The sequence below is a fragment of the Hyalella azteca genome, unplaced genomic scaffold (genome assembly GCF_000764305.2).
Source record: "Hyalella azteca isolate HAZT.00-mixed unplaced genomic scaffold, Hazt_2.0.2 contig16235, whole genome shotgun sequence".
Taxonomy (NCBI): Eukaryota; Metazoa; Arthropoda; class Malacostraca; order Amphipoda; family Hyalellidae; genus Hyalella; species Hyalella azteca.
Window position 1 is genome coordinate 58,347 of NW_025946061.1, and position 19,343 is coordinate 77,689.

General features: G+C 37.4%; 3 protein-coding genes across 3 annotated transcripts in view; 2 read left to right on the forward strand and 1 right to left on the reverse strand.

Annotated features, from left to right (window-relative positions):
* The first annotated feature begins 2,830 nt into the window (after positions 1-2,830).
* LOC108678942 (co-chaperone protein HscB) lies at positions 2,831-5,066 on the forward strand. Its single transcript, XM_018167437.1, has 3 exons — positions 2,831-3,295; positions 4,190-4,315; positions 4,935-5,066. Exons 1-3 carry the CDS (start codon positions 2,852-2,854, stop codon positions 5,064-5,066), a joined length of 702 nt encoding a protein of 233 aa, XP_018022926.1. The 5' UTR covers positions 2,831-2,851.
* Positions 5,067-7,798: 2,732 nt separating this feature from the next.
* Positions 7,799-12,912, forward strand: LOC108678943 (NADPH-dependent diflavin oxidoreductase 1-like). Its single transcript, XM_018167438.2, has 3 exons — positions 7,799-8,144; positions 8,798-8,896; positions 10,174-12,912. The coding sequence occupies exons 1-3, from the start codon at positions 8,121-8,123 to the stop codon at positions 12,448-12,450; spliced, it is 2,400 nt and encodes a 799-aa protein (XP_018022927.1). The 5' UTR covers positions 7,799-8,120; the 3' UTR covers positions 12,451-12,912.
* A 2,976-nt stretch (positions 12,913-15,888) lies between these two features.
* The window catches only part of LOC108678946, a 30,624-nt gene continuing 27,169 nt past the window's right edge, over positions 15,889-19,343 (reverse strand). Inside the window, exons 9-11 of the mRNA XM_018167444.2 lie at positions 19,019-19,110; positions 18,429-18,601; positions 15,889-17,169 (exon numbers count right to left, since the gene is read on the reverse strand). Of these exons, the coding sequence (XP_018022933.1) occupies positions 16,896-17,169; positions 18,429-18,601; positions 19,019-19,110 (539 nt within the window). The 3' untranslated portion in view covers positions 15,889-16,895. The remainder of the gene's footprint in view (positions 17,170-18,428; positions 18,602-19,018; positions 19,111-19,343) is intronic.

A 19,343-nucleotide genomic window follows, 5' to 3' on the forward strand; every position in this document is an offset into this window, starting at 1 on the left:
CCCTCAACTCAGACTTTTTGAAATTGAACCCTTTTTTTGTACAAAGCAAATAAAGTGGGCACTGGGCTAGTCCCACCATCCCATCTTACCCCACTGGGGTTGGGGTAAGATGGGTATGGGACCAGCCCGACCAGGTTGGGGTAAGACAGGACCAGGCTCTAAATTCAAGATTTCTAGGCTATTAAGCAAAGTAAGGACTTGATATTTAATATTATTCATCTACCTGGGAGCTGTCCTCAGCTCTTGGAGGTGGTGATGCCCCAATGAGGAAACGCACTGCTGGCATCCATCTCTTTGGTCAATATCTGCTTAGCTGCAATGTGGTGACCAGGCTGTGAATAAAAAAGCCTAATTTTAATTTTCTTTTCACAATTTACTGCCACACTGGCTGTGAAAGTGCTAGCTAGGAGGTAAAGAGATCTAGAAGTCGAGTGAAGTGTCCAAAACCCCCAGTTGTGCTCAGGCTGGGAGGTGTGCTACCTGCATACCCGAAGCCTTCAAATCAAATTATAAAAAAAAATACCAAATCCATATATTCAGTATTCCGAACGGCGAATGCTGTGTGTTACTAAATTTGGCATTTTGTAAGACTAATTCCAGCCGCACTTCAAACTCTACTAATTCGTAATTCCGACACTCTTGTGTTCGAATTCCGATTGCTGTGTGAGCTGTTTTGCACTATTGGAAATTTGGAATACTGAATACAACACAGCTCAGAATTAGAACACTATTGAATATTGAACACTACTTAATTAGGCTATTAATTAAGAGCTATTAGGCTTTTAATTAAGAAAATTTTAATTTTTGCACACAGCTTGGAAAGAGCTGCTCAGCTGTGTTGGAATTAGTTTTTATGTGTCTAAAACTGTCTCTTAACTTAATCACCTATTAATTTATTTACCACTTGAAATCAGCAAATACAAGTATACTTAAAGGATTCCTAATATATTCACAGACTTACCGTCAAACAGGGTAAAAAGGGACGGTTTTGAGCATTTTTTTAATAACTTCTTACCATGAAACATTTCAGAAACAAGTTTAGGCTCATTTTATAGCTCTTTATAAGGGCTATCAAATGGCATATTAAAAAAAATTCCATATGCTATTCGTAAGGTGCCAGACGCAAAATAAAACCATCCCGATTTACCCCTGGTAACAGGGTAATCCAGGACACTGAGGACACTTGCAATAAAAGTTAATTTTAAAATGTTTGAAGCATGCAGAGTGTACTCATGTATTGCTAACAGTACTCGGAAGTCCTCCTCTTTCATTGTAGATGATGTAGATGTAAAATAAATGACATTTTCTGTGATTTTTACTTGTTTTTCCTTTATTGATATGATATTACCAAAGGTATTCATTAATTACCATATTAATAATACTGTATCCATGGACATGCCATTGAGCATTGACAATTACCTTGTCCACTGCAAGCTTCATATCAGCAGCTGTGTAGCATTTCTTCTGTATCTGTAAGCTTACAGGATTCTTTGTAATTTTGCACAATTTTAATCGAGTCAAGTGATTTCACTATAACAAAAAAGATTGTGAAAAACATACCTGAAACAGAAAATAATGTTTTAGTGACAACCATCATATGTTTTGGAGAAATAAATCATAGTTTAGGTCAATTACTTTTCATTCTATGATGCCCGGTGCACAATTCTATCCTGTAAAATGGGGCAACTTAGACCACTTTTTTTCTTATAAATGATGCCATTTTCTTACTAGCTAAATTAAACTTGAATTGAAACATGAGAGTTATTTAACCAAAAAATAAAAAAATTGGAGGGGGTACTCAGACAGGCTTTAAATAATAGCTTTTTTTTGTGGGTCACGTTTTTAATTTTTTAACCTATTAGATATGCAAACTTTTTAAATCTTTCTATTGTGTTATGTAGCCTCAGTATTAGGCCTTTAATGCCCATTGACAAAATTTTTCTATGTCAAATAGTTTTTGAGTTGTGGGGGTTTTTGTAAAAAAATCGAAAAGTGGTCTAAGTTACCCCGCCGGTCTAAGTTACCCCATTTTACGGGACCATATATAGCATTCTATGTACAATTTTGTGACGACCAATGATGCACTAATTTTTCGATAAGTGAATTTTTTTTTGCTGAGCAAGGTGAATGTAATCAAAATTCTTTGTTGTTAATCAATTTTTTTGTTACCTGGAACCTTTGCTAACTGAGGTTCTGCTGTAAATGCATTTTTAAGGGTGTCCCTAATTACCCCAGGGGGGTGTCCCGAGTAGCCCTGCCGTGCTGAAATGGCTGCCATTTTTTTTGGAATGAGATAGGACAATTCCATCTATTACGATTTCAAGCCGACACCTGGGTGCAACTTTTATGTAAGTGAAATTTTTTAATACAGCGAATATTTTTTTTTGCTCCAGACCTTAGCAGAGGTACTTTTCCAAAATCGCACTTTTCACACTTTTTTTCAGCGATTTTTTAGAGATAGTAAATGTTTGATTTCAGGACTAGCTTTATATATGCATTATAGATAGTAAAAATGTTGAAGTTTATGCCACTATTTTTAGTTTTGCAATATTTTGATTAGTTTAGCTGCTACAATATTTCTACAAAATGTGGGACACGTGTCCCGATTTACCCCACCCATCCCTTTTTACCCCGTTTGACAGTATATATATAGTAAAATATTTATATTTAAATATTTATATTTAAATATATATATTTAAACTAACTGAAACTCTTGGATCCACCTTGTCTTAGTTACAGATTTTGCCACTGAGCTATGCTCTGGCACTTATTATAACTTGTATCATATAGGTATACAACTTAATATGTAACTTGTTATTTCATTTTTTGCAGAGAATTTTAACGTGGAAAAATGTCTCCTAGTGTGAACATATTTTCAAAGTTATTGAGACCAAGTTTTAATTGTTGGCTTATATGTTCACAAGGGAATATGTTGTCAACAACGGCTGTAAATAAACTAAATTGTGGGCTCAAGTGTCAAAATGTAGTAGTGTCAAAGCACGATTCTCTAAATAGGCACAGCTGGTTATCATGTAGAGCTATAAGTATTAGTAAACAACATTGTTGTAAAAACACAAGGACTGAAGTGTACTGTTGGAAATGCCAGAAACTGCTCAGTGGTGATGAGAGATTTTGTCCATCTTGCAATATCATTCAGCCTTTAAAGGATGGCTTGAACTATTTTGAACTGTTGGGTGTAGAAAAACAATTTTTATGTGATTGTGAACATCTTGCTAATCAGTTTAGAAATCTTCAACGTCTTTATCATCCTGATAAGTTTGCTTCAGCATCTGAAGTGAGTCTCGAAATGAGAGATCATTGTGAGTATTTTTATCAATATCACACTCTTATTCTGTATACCATCTTTATTTCTCTGGCTGATTTAGTAAATTTTGTTATTTTATTCCTGCAATTCCAATTTATTGTCAGAAGTTCTTTTGATTTTGTGTTGAAACTTGAGCAATATTTTTATACATGGAAATGATACAATAACATTGTGAAGTTAACCATCTATTCCAAGCTGTGTTGACCTCATTGGAATTTTCCAGTTTTTCCAGTCAGATATTTCTTCCATTCCAATTTCCAGTCAAATATTAATGAATTTTAGCCTCCTGAAATAGGTATGGTATATATATGTGGGGGCATCATTAGACAGAAATTTGTTACTATCAACATCTTGAATTTGAATATTGTTGACAAGTTACAAAAGTAGGTGATACAAACCATTGAGTATTTTAATTAATTTTGGTGCCAACGCAATTACTTTGTAGGTATTGATTTTAATCTGATATTTCACTTGTATCCCTCACTTAGAAATTCTCAAAATTGTTCCATATTTGAAATTTGTATCCAAAATACATGTATATGATTTGACCTATCATGTCTAGAATTACTTGACTTTAACCCAACTGTATTGAAGTTTGTTCACCTAGTAAAGGCCTGTAGACTAAATTAGGTACAAGCATTTTAATAAAGTGGCCTGGTGGGTACAAGCATTTTCAAACCTAGATATTAAATAGAATTTTGACAGAGTCAAGGAATCAAGAATGAGCTCATCTCTAAAAAATCTATTGTTTGCATCATGTTAAAAAAATTATTTTTTTTTTATTGAGGGGTTGATCTTAATTTTAAATTATAATTGTGAGTGTAAATAAATTGAAGAAGGCATTAAAGTAATTTTGTCCCACAGAAAGAACAGGAAATATCAGCAAGCTATTCCAGCGCCATCAACAAGGCATATCAGGTGCTGAATTCAGCACTCGCTAGAGCTCAATACCTGCTCTCTCTTGAGAACCTGTCACTGCAAGAGGATCATGTGAGTTCTCTGTCAATTGATTGAGATTTATTTCATCACTGTCTCATAATATTTATTGATCACATCATGTGTGCTATTGTATTCCATTTAATTTTGTGTATATAACTAATGGTATTTTCTTCAATAGGTACTGCCTCAGGATTTTTGTTGATTACTTGATGTGCGATATATGTAGTGTAGGTACATTCTATTACGTACACCCATCATACGCTCTAATACCAAATAAAAGTTGTTTCTGTACAAGATTCCTTGATATTCTATATACTGGTATACTTGATTTTCATATTATTTATAGTCTCACTTGTATTATGTAATTAGTTTATTTTCCATTACCAAAATAGGCTAATTTTTTTCAGTAGCAATCTAAGTGGTCCCAAACTATGCTTGATTGACACAATTCAACAGAACAAACCCAAATAAACCAAGCAATTGAACCAGGTTACTTATGCTGTGTTTCTATATGAACTTATTGATGAAATTTTGATGTCCAAATTTCTAGCTCAGAGCTCTTTTCAAGGTACTAGTAGGTACTAATATCTTATAATGATATTGCCATTCCCCTCCATGATATTGCCAATAGATTCTAAATTGCAGTGAAAAATATCTCCTTGTGGAACAGATTGACATGGATAAGGAGTTCCTGTTAGAAGTTATGGAGCTCAATGAGGAGCTTGCTGGAGCTCAAACTGAAGCCCAGATTGCCGAGCTCAAGCAAACCGCACAAGGCACGTTTGATGACCTCATGGGGTGAGTGCTATACAAAACTGGCAGCTCAAGTGCACCACACAACACATGTTTGATGACCTCATGGGGTGAGTGCTATACAAAATGATCTTGATCTTGAAAATTCATCATATTGCTATGCTTGGGATCCAATATTTTATGTTGACTGTGATGATCTTTGAAGGTGTCCTTCCAGCTCAGTTTGGCTTATTGATGCATATTGTCATGCCCATTCCTTCAATAACTTCAAACTATTTTTAGAATGTAAGACACTTTTCTCCAAAGATTGCTTTCCCATTATAGCCACGTTGAAATGTTCAATAACAACACACATTTGCCATAGCAGCTGCCACTTATTGTTTAGAATTTTATCTTAACATTAATAGTTAGTCAGAATATGTATTTGATTGCAGGGATTACGTTTAAGTGGAAACTTTTCCTCTCTAGCTACATCAACACACCCTCCACTGCATCTACTTTTTTTAAGATTTTGTTTTAAACACTAAATAATAATAAAAGTATATGACACACCATAAAGACTGTATTAAAGTTTGTACTACGTACTAGTCAGGATGCCACTAATTCTGAGTTCAAGGTTTTTGCAACCATGGTGTAAAACCCTTTGTTCTGTCCTCAGATTGGCAAGTTATTACTCATGATCTTGTAGCCTGTACCCAAGTCTGTCCAAGGTCTTGCAGTTCTCAGCCTTCACCTTAAGTGGAAGTTTTCCTCTAGCGCCTTGAGACTGCTTTCAGAAACAACACACCTTCCGCTTCTTGTTTAGGATTATATTTTGAACATTAAATGATAATGAGAGTATTTAATGTAAGTTTTATTTTAAATATAAACTGCTAATAAAATTATTTGAGGTAAATATTAACTGCAAGCTTTGTCCCTCTCTAGCCACATCAAGACTGCATTCAGGAATAAATATCTCTATGCTGCTGCTGCTTATAGTTTATTATTATATTTTCCTCATATTTTGAATAATTTCAAATTTTAATTGTTGAATGCTGATGAAAGTATTGATGTAAGTTCCATTTTCAGCATTTGCTGCCAATAAAAGTATTTTAAGCAAGTATAGATTGTAAGCTATGCTTCTCCAGCTGTGTTGAGACTGCATCCATGTACAACATATCCTCCACTGCAGTCGCTTATTATTAAAGATAACATTTTAAGCCTTTAATTTTAAAGATTAAATCATTTCACTGCTGATAAAGTACCTATTAATTGACTGTAGCAACTGACGCCTTGAGTTTTTTACGTGTTCGCACGTAGAAAGCTGCTTCAAAATTGTTTATAATTTATTGTTGTCCTGTAGGAAATATTTTTAAAGTGTTTGAATTTATTTGATTACATACCTTTAAAATTTTCCTTTAAACGTTGATGCATTTGTCGAAAATCGCCGTTCGAAACGTAAGAGAAATGAAATAATAACTGGATTTACAAATATATAATATACTCGTGTGGGATATATATATGTACGCTTCTCAATCGTAGCAAACTTTGTATGATTGAATCTTCATCATTATTTTTATTTGCTATGTGAAGATAAAAGTGAGCAACAGATCTTGAACGGGTTTGTGATCAGGAAGTTCTTTGCAAACATAACAATAATGAAGTTTGCCATAAACTTCAATAATGAAGTTTAATAAATATGAATTTTGTCTCTCTTGAAGGGTTTACCGCGTAATTCAGGTTTGGCAGGTTAACGGGCTAAACAGGTTAAAGAGGCTAAACAGGCTAAACAGGTTCAGCGCTTAATTGATGCCTGATGCAATGGGCACGGGGCATCAAAAGCTTTTGATGCAAGGGCATCACGATCCCTCCCTCCCGGAGTGTAAAAAAATTGATTCATACACAAAAAAATATCAGCCATCAATAATAATAATATCAGTTATTGAAAGTTGTGAAAAGATTTGTTTAAAGGGCCATTTCTTAGATCTGAAAACGTCACCAAAAGTAAAAGAATCGGCAATAGGCGCCGATATCTCTTCAGCACCGACACAACTATGCTATGGTATACTATACTACCTATACTATACTTTTCCTTACTATACTATGATACCTATACTATTGATAAGAAATGCTCACTAATCTTCAACGAAACTTGCATGAAAGAACTATAGGTACTAATATTCGCCTTTGTTAACGAACTACTTATGTCTGGAAATTAAAGGACCACAATAGTTCAGTGCGACAAAATTGTATTTTTTCATGAGTAGTTTTACGAATAGATTATTTAACAAATTCAGGGCAGATTTATTTTGAAATCTTTTTTCTTGAAAAGCCTGAGTAACGGATCACTAAGTTCTTATTGGTATCAATAGATTGATGGTATTGATACATAAATAGTTATTATTATAAAAATTATTACCTATCTATCTAATATCTTATGATAACGTTGAGATCGCTTCTTCTTTTTTTCGGTTGAATTTTGCTAGGATAAAAGTTTAAGAAATTCATCCTGCAATCCAGAGTGGCCAAGTGGTTATAATTCAGGGGGACCTTAACTGAGTTGTGGGTTCGATACCAGCAGCCAACTGTATAAAGTTCTGGTAGAAAATCGGAAAAGTAACCTGGCGGTTAAGCACAGTGGATATTAGAGAATTGAGTTGCGTCTTCGAAACCTAAATAGGCTGTGAGAATTCTGCGATGTTCAGGATTTTTGACAGTGTAATGGCTTAATTTGCAAGTCAAACACCGTTAATAAATAATATCTTGTTTGAAGTATCACTCAATCTCATTCTTAATATCATTCTGCCCGAATTGCAGTGTAAATTCTTTTCGTAATTTTCTGCCAGTATTTTTTCGCGATGAAACTGAAGGGTTTATGAAGCAAGTAGTGAGTTAAATCTTTGCAAACCATTTAAAACGAGACAGAAGTGCATTTAATGGAATTGAAATTCACAGGTTTTGACTGAATAGATCAGTATATCTAACAAGTTTCTCATACTTAAACATTTTTATAATCAAAATACTTTATTAGGAATGTATTTAATGAATTTACTTAAATAGTCACTTGTTATTGGCACCAGAAATTAAGTGATTTTTTATTTGTACCGTCAGCCTAATTATCGCCATGGTGCCTTCTGCTTCCAACAAGGTGAGTGATTACTCGTTGGTGAATAATCCTACACTCAGAGAAATGAGTGAGACGATGTCCAAATAGCGATGCACTTTTTGCCTCTGTTAGAAGGTCTTTTTGCCTCTGTTAGAAGTTTTGCCTGCTATCAGTGCTACGTGCAGAAAGTGTGTCAATATGAACAATATGAGCTTTTCATTACTGTGAGTGAATGCTGTAATGAACGCATTTACCCGTTGATTGGTTTCAAGGGATAAGATTGTAATTTGTTTACTAATTTGTTAACAATTAACTGTACAGTGATTGGCACTCGTGACTACAAGAAAGTACCTATGCAATTTATTAAAACTTAATTGGCGATTTATTGTTGTTGTTGTTGATACAACAACAACAAAAAAGTACCTATTAAATTAGACAATTTGATTCTATAAATTATCGAAAGACTTGATACCGTTGACAACGAAGTGCCATTAGTAACACGATATGTAGAGATATTGTCGCTGCCAGAATACCGTACGGTAGTGAAAAAATATTTAAATGCTAATAGACGAAAAGCAATGAAAATTATACCAGTTTAGTTGAATCAATTAAATTATTTATTATTAATATAATAAGTTATCTTCTACTGCGTGATATTTCAAGCACTTACATGACACTAACTTTCTTCCCTACAGCCGTCGCTGTCGCGGCTGGAAGTGAACTTCCTGCGCGTGTTCCGCGAGACGCAGCAGATGGCGAGCGGGGCCAAGCCTCGCAGCTGGTCTTTTGAAAAGGTGAGAACCATCTGGTGTACATTTATACCAGCTGGTGTACATATATACCAGCTGGTGTACATATATACCAACAGCTGGTGTAGTGGTGAGATGTTATACCAGCTGGTGTAGTGGCGAGATGTTATACCAGCTGGTGTAGTGGCGAGATGTTATACCAGCTGGTGTACTGGCGAGATGTTATACCAGCTGGTGTACTGGCGAGATGTTATACCAGCTGGTGTAGTGGCGAGATGTTATACCAGCTGGTGTACTGGCGAGATGTTATACCAGCTGGTGTACTGACAAGGTGTTATACCACCTGGTGTACTGGCGAGATGTTATTGGTTCCTAGCACCACCTGTTGGCACTGTTGAGAACTGTTGTCAGCTCGTATATGAGGTCAAGTGAGCACAAAACGCCTGTTGGTACTGTTAAGTTCTGTTATTGGTACATTAATTAGGTCAGCGCTATCTGTTGGTACGTTAATCTCTGTTACTGGTCACTGGAACCAAGTGTTTGTACTGTTAAGTTCTATTATCGGTACTTTAATTAGGGTAGCGCCACCTGTCAGAACCAGCGTTTTTAGCCACCTGGCATCGAGCTGAGGCCCCTATACAATTTATTGCGTAATCAAATAGATTCATTTGTTTTACTTGCCAGTTACTTGCTTAGTAAATATAAAAAAATTATCTCTTAAGATTTTCTTTTCTTCTAATGCTTAAAATCTGGTGAAATTAGTTTAATTGCTGTAAAAGGTTGAACGCTGAACCGGGTACTATGATGATTTGTTGTGCAAAGTCGATATTGATGGGTGATCATGAAAATACAATGATCTGTTGTAAAAATATTAAAAATTTTTAATGAATAAGTGTTTAAGTGAATATTTGTTGACCTATTTTGTACGGATACATCACTTGTCGTCAATGTTATTCGTAACTGAAATCCTTCTGCTTACGAAATTGGACAAGGAATTAAGTCTGGATGGATGCATTTGAAGGCGGCCAAAGAACTGCCAGTCCGTCACTCCACTGCCGTCACACCTCCATAAATATGGACTATGGAAAAGACTCATTGCACGTTATTTGGACGCCATTTTCCCTGCATCTGAAATTTCTGTCGTGAATTGTCTGACTTACAGAAGCTTCTTCAGATCAGAGAAGACTCCTTTTGAAGAGCAACTTTACGCTGAAAATTTGTTTGTGCCACAACGTGTGCGATAATTACATACGTTTATTCTAATAGGTTTTTTACGTGACGCGTGTTGGAAGTTTGGCTGACTCGTGCCTGTGCCTGTGCAGTTGCTGCGATGTCGCCGCCTCGTGGTGTTGTACGGCAGCGAGACTGGCACCGCTCAGCAGGTCGCCGAGAGGGTCGTCAGAGAGGCTCACCGACGACGATTTACCTCAGTCGTTCTGGAGATGAACTCTGCTGACGTTGATCTGCTGAGAGGAGCTTTCCCTGATCTGCAGGCAGGACTGTTGCCCCCTGCCTGCCTGTCGGACGCTTCCAAACAGCGCTTGAACGAGATTGTCCTGAGCGCCGTCAAGGATAAATCTTTAATTCAAAAAGTGTCACCTGCTTTTGATGGTGCATCAGCAGCGCAGACCGATTCGCGAATAATGTCTTCCGTCGAACATTTGAATTTGGTTTCTTCTGATGATAATTCTGCAATGGTACCTACTACTACGGCCCGTATTTTGCCTGTTCTGACTTGCAATGCGTTAGAGCCTACCGAGAACTCACAAGGATCCGGATTTGATGAATTTAATGATGTTTTTGAAAATAATTCCGTAATGGATGCGCTATACTCAGTCCTGCCACCGCTCTGTGTGGTATGCGTAGCCGCTACCACTGGCCAAGGTGACGACCCTGAAAACATGAAAAAGTTTTTTGAGAATCTCTGGAACCTGCGGTCGGATCGTCAGTTACTACGTGGGGTAAACTTTGGAGTGTTGGCTTTGGGCGACAGCTCGTACCAAAAGTTCAATTACAGCGGTAAGCGCATGAACAATTTGCTCCGTCTCCTCGGAGCTCAGCCTGTTCTTCCTATTGGTCTTGCCGACGACCAGCACGATCTAGGGCCAGACTTCGTCGTCGACTCGTGGCTTGCACAGCTATGGCAGAAGCTGGAGGAACTTTACCCACTGCCTGAAGATGTCGCGCCTATGGCTTCTCATGAACTTCCACCTCCTCGTTTCAAAGTTGAATTTCTAGATGAATTCGACTCAGAAACTTCTGCTGTTGATGAACCTGTAGGCTATGTTCAAGGTAATTTCACCTCATGCTCACTAACAAAAATAGAGCGTGTAAGCGCCCCTGGACACTTCCAAAACGTCCAGCTTGTAGAGTTCGACGTTTCGCATATGGAATACAAGCACAAACCTGGTGACGTGCTCATGATTAAACCTGAAAATCTGTCGTCTCACGTACAAGAATTCCTCGATGTCATTGGGTTGGATAGGTCTCGTAAATTTCGCGTTCGTCCATCTGAGCCGAACACAAACGTCAGTGATGTCCCTCCTTGGCTGCTAAGTGGTTGCACCATAAAAAAATGTGTCACTAAATACCTAGACATAATGTCAGTGCCTAAGCGGTACTTCTTCGAGCTTCTTAGCTTCTTTACCACCGATGAGATGGAAAAAGAGAAATTCCTGGAGTTTGCATCCTCTGTGGGACAGCAAGAGTTGTACGACTATTGCAACAGACCCAAACGATCCATCGTTGAAGTTTTGGCCGACTTTCCTCATGTTAATAAGAATATTCCTTTTGAATATCTATTCGACGTCATTCCTAGTCTGAAGCCGAGGGCTTATTCCATCGCAAGCTCGAGTGCTCTTATCCCTGGCAAGGCGCAAATTTTAATGGCTGTCGTAAATTACAGAACAAACCTGAGACGACCAAGACTCGGCGTTTGCAGCAACTGGCTTGCCGCGCTGCGGCCGCAAGACACAGTACTTTTAAGTATAAAGAAAGGATCCCTCAGGTTCACATTACCAAGCGAAAATGTCACTCCGGTTCCGCAAAACCATCAGACTTACGAACAAGTTACGGCACCACAAACTTGTTCACCACGCGATGGTGTTCAAGCATTGGAAGGGGCACATGAAGAGGAGAATTTTACCACTTCATCATCGCTGCCACCAGTTATTATGATTGCTCCAGGGACCGGAGTTGCTCCATTCCGGTCGTACATACAAGAGAGGATAGCTTTAGGCCTTACGTCTGCTCCTATGATCCTCTTCTTTGGGTGCAGAGGCAAAAACACTGACTTTTTCTTCGAAGAAGAATGGCGTCGGTATCACCCAAGTCTGGAACTTTATACCGCGTTCTCCCGGGATCAGGAGGACAAAATTTACGTTCAGCACCGCATCCGTGAACAAGCCCAGCGTTTATGGCCTCTAATTCATCAAGCCGATGCTCAGGTCTTCCTTGCTGGCAACGCCAAACGAATTCCTATCGACGTACACGAAGCGCTCACAGACGTCTGCAAATTTGGACTCTGTGACGACAAATTGGCTGACGTCTACATGAAGAATTCTTTGGGCAAACGATACCAAACTGAGACTTGGGCATAATTATTCGCTTATTTGTAACATGCAACGTAATTTAAATAGATTAATATGTTGCTGTATCTACACTGAGCATTTGTGTCAGGAAAAAAGATAACTCAGTCATATTTCTTCAAACGATTTAAGCGCTTGCAAATTGCTCAAAGCTATTCATTCTGAATGTTCCTGTTCAGTATATGAATTTACTCATTCCTTTATCAAATTGATTTGATACGGTACTCATCAAACTGAATCGAAAATTTTTTTCAATGGAGAGTGATGCCGTCTTCTGTCAGTTTGTCACTAGAATTTAGCGGGATAATTTCTTCAGAGTTTTCTTCCCTGGTCTGTGTGTAAGACTTTTTCAAGCTGAGATATTGCATGTAAAGTAGCAGTCGTCGCTGGCGGCAAACTGCCTTGTATCATAATTCTGGGATGTGAATTAACTGTAGTATTGTACAAATTGGTTCATTAAATACTTGAAATGGACAAGTTGTACGATTATTTTCCTCATTTCCTTTAATTCTATCATCCGTGAATATTATAAATTAGGGATAAGTCTTACTTGTTTTTTATAATTACAAACTAAGCTTATTTACCTTATCTACAACTTGTAGACCACAACAAAATATATTTCGCCTACTCTCGTATTTTTGATTGATTATATTTAATGTTGCACGTGCGACATTAGGGTGTGATGGCAGCAATATTTCGGTAATGAAAATTAACATTTGTTGCATCGTTACTCTACATTAGTTTTTTTTGGAGGTTGGACAGTGGTTACATTTTTAGGTACCGAACTTATAGCAGTGAGTTGCGGGTTCGAAACCTAGCAGTAAGAATTCTTCGATGTCCAGACTTGGCCACAAGCCAGATTTGGACTTTTTCAACGCTGATACCATTAATACTAAAGCAGCACGGACTATCCTTGTTACCAATGATTTAGCAAAAACGCTGTGCTCAGAAAACTACAATATTTTGTACTTAGCAATTCAATTCTGTGGAGTGAGTTTGTGCAACCGTCACCGTACCTCAGATCCCAATTATACACATATTATCGGTGCAAAGAGTCATTTTCTATCGGATAGTCTATCATTATCGTTTTATTTCGGATAGTCTACTACAATAATTATTTCCTTATATGATTAGTTTTCAGTTTTGCATATATAGTCAAGTTGAGTGCGTTCACCAGAGAAGTAAAGCTTAATCTTCAATATTAAGCTTAACCTTAACTTAACAATTAACAATAACTAACATAGCCATAACAATTCTTGATTGTAGGTCGGCCGCAAACCGACTAATGCAGATACAAATATTTGCGAAGTTCAACGAGCTCCGAGCTCGACGAGATTAATCAATTTCAAATCCCAATTCAATAATTATCCAATTTATAACTAAGAAATGTTTGCAACACTTATTACTGTCTTTTATGAAATTAGAGTTTCTACCCCTAATTTATTATAACATTTTTTATGTAATAACCCTCCTCCTGAAAAGTTCGTGGCAGAAATTTTGAGACAGGTTAGCCCAAGTGGTGATTAAAGTGACTTTTTGAGTCGAGAAGTCACACTTACTTTCCAAGTATGAAAGTCACGATTGACTTTCCAAGGAGAAAAGTCGCAATTGATTTTCCAAGTGGGAAAGTCACAATCGACTTTCCAAGTGTGAAAGTCTTTCAAGTATGAAAGTCACGATTGACTTTCCCAGTTGGGGGAAGTCAATTTACTTCCACATACAGCTTCTCGCAAATGTAACGTATTCTAAAATAACTATAAAAATATATTTACTGATTTGATGAAACATTGTTAGCAATTTTGAAGAGCTGAACGGTTAATTGTTAACCTTGTCCACAGCAAGTGGAATGGCTGGAGCGCACGCTACCGGAGCTCGAGAAAAGCCCATGGTAAGCTCATCGTAATTTATTTATCCATTTAATCTATTTTCCTATCAATATAACTTTTTGCTTTACATTTTGACTGCTATCTTCTATGAATAAACTATGCATAAATTAAAAAAAATTTAAAAATTCATTTTTTTGGCCACAAGGCGCCCAGGTTTTTTTTTAAATCTAAACTCATGTTATGGCTTCATAACTCCATGCTAACCATAGTCTAAGTTTGCTTCAAAGAATATTTTTACTATCATTAGCATTCAATATAATTATTATAAATTCATATTATATCTATCATCATTACTTTCACCATATAATTAGCATTACCACCAGAATTATCACCAATACAATTTTATATTAAACGTACTCATTTTCTGCAGAACCTTGAGCAATATAACTTCATATATTATGTATCAGCAGTGCTTTCAAAATGATAAGTGACGTTATTATAACCATCATAATACATATTGTACCTATAATGTTAATAATTGATATAACTATCATTATTACTGTTATATTTAACTAATATTTTACAGTCCGCCCGACAAGGAGACGCTGCTAGGCCACCGCCGCAAACTGCAGCAGCTGCGCACCGTTCTGGACGTGGATGTTAAGGTACCACACGCGGGACCACACGCGGTACCACACGCGGTACCACACGCGGTACCACACGCGGTACCACACGCGGTACCACACGCGGTACCACACGCGGTACCACACGCGGTACTACACGCGGTACCATACGCGCTGTCTCTTATACACATCTAGATGTGTATAAGAGACAGACATAATCCTTACCATTAATTCATCTTTCACTTCTATACATAATCCTTGCCATTAATTCATCATTCATTTCTATACCTAATCCCCACCATTAATTCATCATTCACTTGTATCACATTCAGTAAGCCGTCAAAGTCATACTTAATACCTGTTCCTCTTCCTGCCCACAGGCATGGTGCTCTTCATAAGGCTCTTCCCGAAGAGATGAAGCGCTACAAAGAACAGGCATTCACGAAACACTTATTTCCAGTTGGCGAAAGCATTTAATTACATTCGATTTACCAATAAAGTAGTCGTCAGTCTTGTTGTAATCAATCACTTACTTGCTATCAAGCGGACTTTGTTGATCACCGAAAAATTATATTTCTTGCAGCTTTCAATATATCTCATTTGGTAATTATAGTAATTATAGGCTAATTTCTTCTTTCAATATATCTCATTTGGTAACCATAGGCTAATTTATTCTGCCAAAATATCTTATTTAGTAATTATAGGCCAATTTCTTCTTTAGAAATACCTTCATTGGAATTTCGCTTCCTTAGGCCTGCAATAAATATGTCGGGGAAAAACCGTGGATGTGCGAATATATTGTTTCAGTTTCGGCCATTCTAAGAAATTTCTTACACCCAACTCGAACGCTTATTTACCAGTTAAAACTGGGTCAGGATGACCCACAAAAGTGCAAAAAAATGCATCGTTATAAGGACAAATGTTCGATCATTTGTCTGAGAGCAGCTGAGGGACTAATTCAACTAGAAAGATAATGGGAAACAAAATGAGAGGAAGTTTTATATGTTTTTATTGTGATAATAAATAGTGAAGCATGCAGCTCCTAGAGGGGCTTAAAGCGTGCATTTTGTACTAGAACAATAAATAGGCTGAGTGTGCACTCAAATAAATGGATGGGTCATTCTGTCCAAATACTGCCATTTTTTGTATGTAGCTAAACTGGGTTAGGATGACCCACACGAGAACAAGAAATGCGTGGCTAATTGACCGAAGTCTCACTAATTTTTCTGAGTATGGGCCTAGCTTATTACAAACCTAGCACCTAGGTAGGCAATTGAGAATAAATGTTATTATAACATAAAAAATAAATGTTGTGATAACATCAACTTATGTGTGCAGTTCTCGGGAGTTTGTTCAAATAAATTAACTTGTTCTTGGTGACTGAAATAGTTGTGACTATGTTATTAAAAATGAATGTTATTCTTTTGAAAGGATAAATTTTCTGTGCGGTTTTCAGGAGTTTGTATTAAATATGAATTTTATTGAATTTTTGGAATATTTGTTGCTGTGTTATTGAGAAGGAGTGATTTCTGCAGTTATCAACAGCTTATTGTAATGGGAATGTAAATTGATTATTAAAATAGTTCTGGACGTACTGAATCGTTGCAAACTTTCGTTGCGCATTTTTCATGTTTGAGTTTGAAGAATAAATTTAAAAGTAATGGGATTATTATAATGATGGGTTTGGAAAAGGTACTATAAATATTTCAACTTTTGCAACATTGCTGCAGTAATAATAAAGTTCTTCCGTCGTCAAGTCGGTCTGAAAATTGCATGAGGAAGCTCTTAAATAAATCGTTGTATTGTTTACAAACATTATCGTTGTGAAGGATATAATAAATTAGTCGTGGTAAATATTCTGAGACGCTCGATATTGGTTTTCATGCGGTGTGTTATTCAATATTTTTTTGTGTTTAAAATAAATATTGCAAAGACTTAAGGTCGATAATAACAAGATATAAACGGCCTCTTTGTTAGATCTTTATCCACCAAACTATCCTAGTGCTACTCAAAGCACTTCCATCAACTCTGTTTCAAGGGACATTTCTTCTGTGTTTTTTTCCGCATTTTGTTTTATCTTCTCGTACGGACGGGGTTTTTCTTGCAGCTGATCCTCGGATATTTCCCATGTTTTTTGATCTTCCTTTTCGTGCGCACGACTTTTTTCCTGCTGGGGGCCACCGACGTAGGCGCCGAGGCAGGGCAGTTTGTGGCAGGCGTTGCTGCCGGCGCTGCCCAGCGTTGCCGAGACGTCCTTACCAACGTCGCCGTCTCGGGCGAATCTAACGGAAAAAATATGCTCTTACCGATAGAGTCTACAGGAAAAAAAGAATCTACAGAAAAGAAAGAATCTGCAAAAACTACAGGAAAAAATCTACAGAAAAAAGAAATTACATGAAAAATAGAATCTACTGAAACGAAAACTACAGGAAAAAAAATCTACACGAAAAAATCTACAGGAAAAATGAATCTACAAGAAGACAAAATATAAGAGATAAAGCGCGCCATCCTGGAAAGAAATGATATGAGATAAGAGACCTAATACCTACAGAATTTACAGAGAAAAGAAGATAAGAAGTGGGCGGAGATTTTATACCGGAAGAATCCACAAGAATAAATATATTACAGGATCTGAGGATCACGCATTCCTGAGTGAATGTTGTGGGAAAAAAGAGACGTTATCCACAGAAACAGAATTTTCATAGAAGAAAAGTTATGAGATAAAGAACGACATTATCTCGAAAGAATCTGAACGCCGGAGATGAAATACGGAGAAAGGCGTTATCCTGAAAGATTCTACAGGAAGAAGGATAGATAAAAGGGTGAGAGATGCCATACTGAGAGATTCTAAAAAGATAGAAACATTGTTCTAAAGAAGATAAAAACGTAAGGTTCGAAAAATATAGAAACGTTAGGTTCTAAAGATGGAAACATTAGGTTCTAAAGATAGAAAAGTTCGGTTCTAAAGATAGAAACATTAGGTTCTAAAGATAGAAACATTAGGTTCTATACAGATAAAAACGTTAGGTTCTAAAGATAGAAACGTTAGGTTCTAAAGATAGAAACGTTAGGTTCTAAAGATGGAAACATTAGGTTCTAAACAGATAGAAACGTTAGGTTCTAAAGATAGAAACATTAGGTTCTAAAGATAGAAACATTAGGTTCAAACAGATAGAAACGTTAGGTTCTAAAGATAGAAACATTAGGTTCTAAAAAGATAGAAACGTTAGGTTCTAAGATAGAAACGTTAGGTTCTAAAGATAGAAAAGTTAGGTTCTAAAGATAGAAACATTAGGTTCTAAAGATAGAAACATTAGGTTCTAAAGATAGAAACATTAGGTTCTATAGATAGAAACATTAGGTTCTATACAGCAAGAAACGTTAGGTTCAAAAGATGAAAACGTTAGGTTCTAAAGATGAAAACGTTAGGTTCTAAAAGCATTGCAGGAAATATGGCTCGTTGTTGCCCCAGTCACCGAGAGAGTTCTACGCCCAACCTGTATCTTGCACATCACGACTCACTTGTCGTGACTTGACTCACTTTTCCAGGGCAGTCTCGGCCGTGAGTTGCCACGACATGATTGTGTCCTCGTCTGTCGTGACACGGAGCACCTCGCACACGGCTCGCTCCACGCACGGTGTTTGTAAAACACGATGCCAAGTTTCGAACCCACGAGTGATGGTTGGTTCGTAAAGCTGCAGCGCTTCCATGGCCTGGCGACAATAATTGTACTTATTTTTTTATTGAATTATAGCAGCCAGGTCATGATACAATTTTATTAATTGTAATTAAGATTTAATACAATTGTATGTAATTATTTAAGTTATTATTACGATACAATGGACGAACCGGCGGTTAAAAAATTGTTTTGTAGTCGCCAGGTCATAATTTTGGCGGCTAATCAGAGGTCTCAATTCACACTCATCACACTCACCTCACTCGCCAGGTGCCAGTCATCACCCTCACCTCACTCGCCAGGTGCCAGTCATCACCCTCACCTCACTCGCCAGGTGCCAGACATCACCCACCCTCACCTCAGTCGCCAGGTGCCAGTCATCACTCTCACCTCACTCGCCAGGTGCCAGTCATCAATCTCACCTCACTCGCCAGGTGCCAGTCATCACCCTCACCTCACTCGCCAGGTGCCAGTCATCACCCTCCACGGAGCGCTTGCCGATGGTGACGTTGGCGCCCACAGCGGCGCACGCCACCGAGAACGCACCTACGAACGCACAGGTTTCTTATTATGCAAATTTTGTTATATTGGCAAATTTGCATTAGTTTTGGCCGAGGTATGTAAGATATTGCCTAAGCCCAATTTCATTTGGAAAATTTTCACATTTTAATTCAGGATTAGAATGCCTCTTTAACCCTTAAGTCAGAAAATGAGTGGAACTGTCTAAATAGCGATGCACATTTACGCTTGTACAGGTAATCGTGACCCACTTTGGATTG

Coding starts and splice junctions, on each gene's coding strand:
- LOC108678942 (XM_018167437.1), top strand. CDS start 2,852: ATGTCTCCTAGTGTGAACATATTTTCAAAGTTATTGAGACCAAGTTTT. Junction 3,296..4,189: donor AGTTTGCTTCAGCATCTGAA/GTGAGTCTCGAA, acceptor TTTGTCCCACAG/AAAGAACAGGAAATATCAGC. Junction 4,316..4,934: donor TGTCACTGCAAGAGGATCAT/GTGAGTTCTCTG, acceptor CTTGTGGAACAG/ATTGACATGGATAAGGAGTT.
- LOC108678943 (XM_018167438.2), top strand. CDS start 8,121: ATGGTGCCTTCTGCTTCCAACAAG. Junction 8,145..8,797: donor TGCCTTCTGCTTCCAACAAG/GTGAGTGATTAC, acceptor TCTTCCCTACAG/CCGTCGCTGTCGCGGCTGGA. Junction 8,897..10,173: donor GCAGCTGGTCTTTTGAAAAG/GTGAGAACCATC, acceptor GTGCCTGTGCAG/TTGCTGCGATGTCGCCGCCT.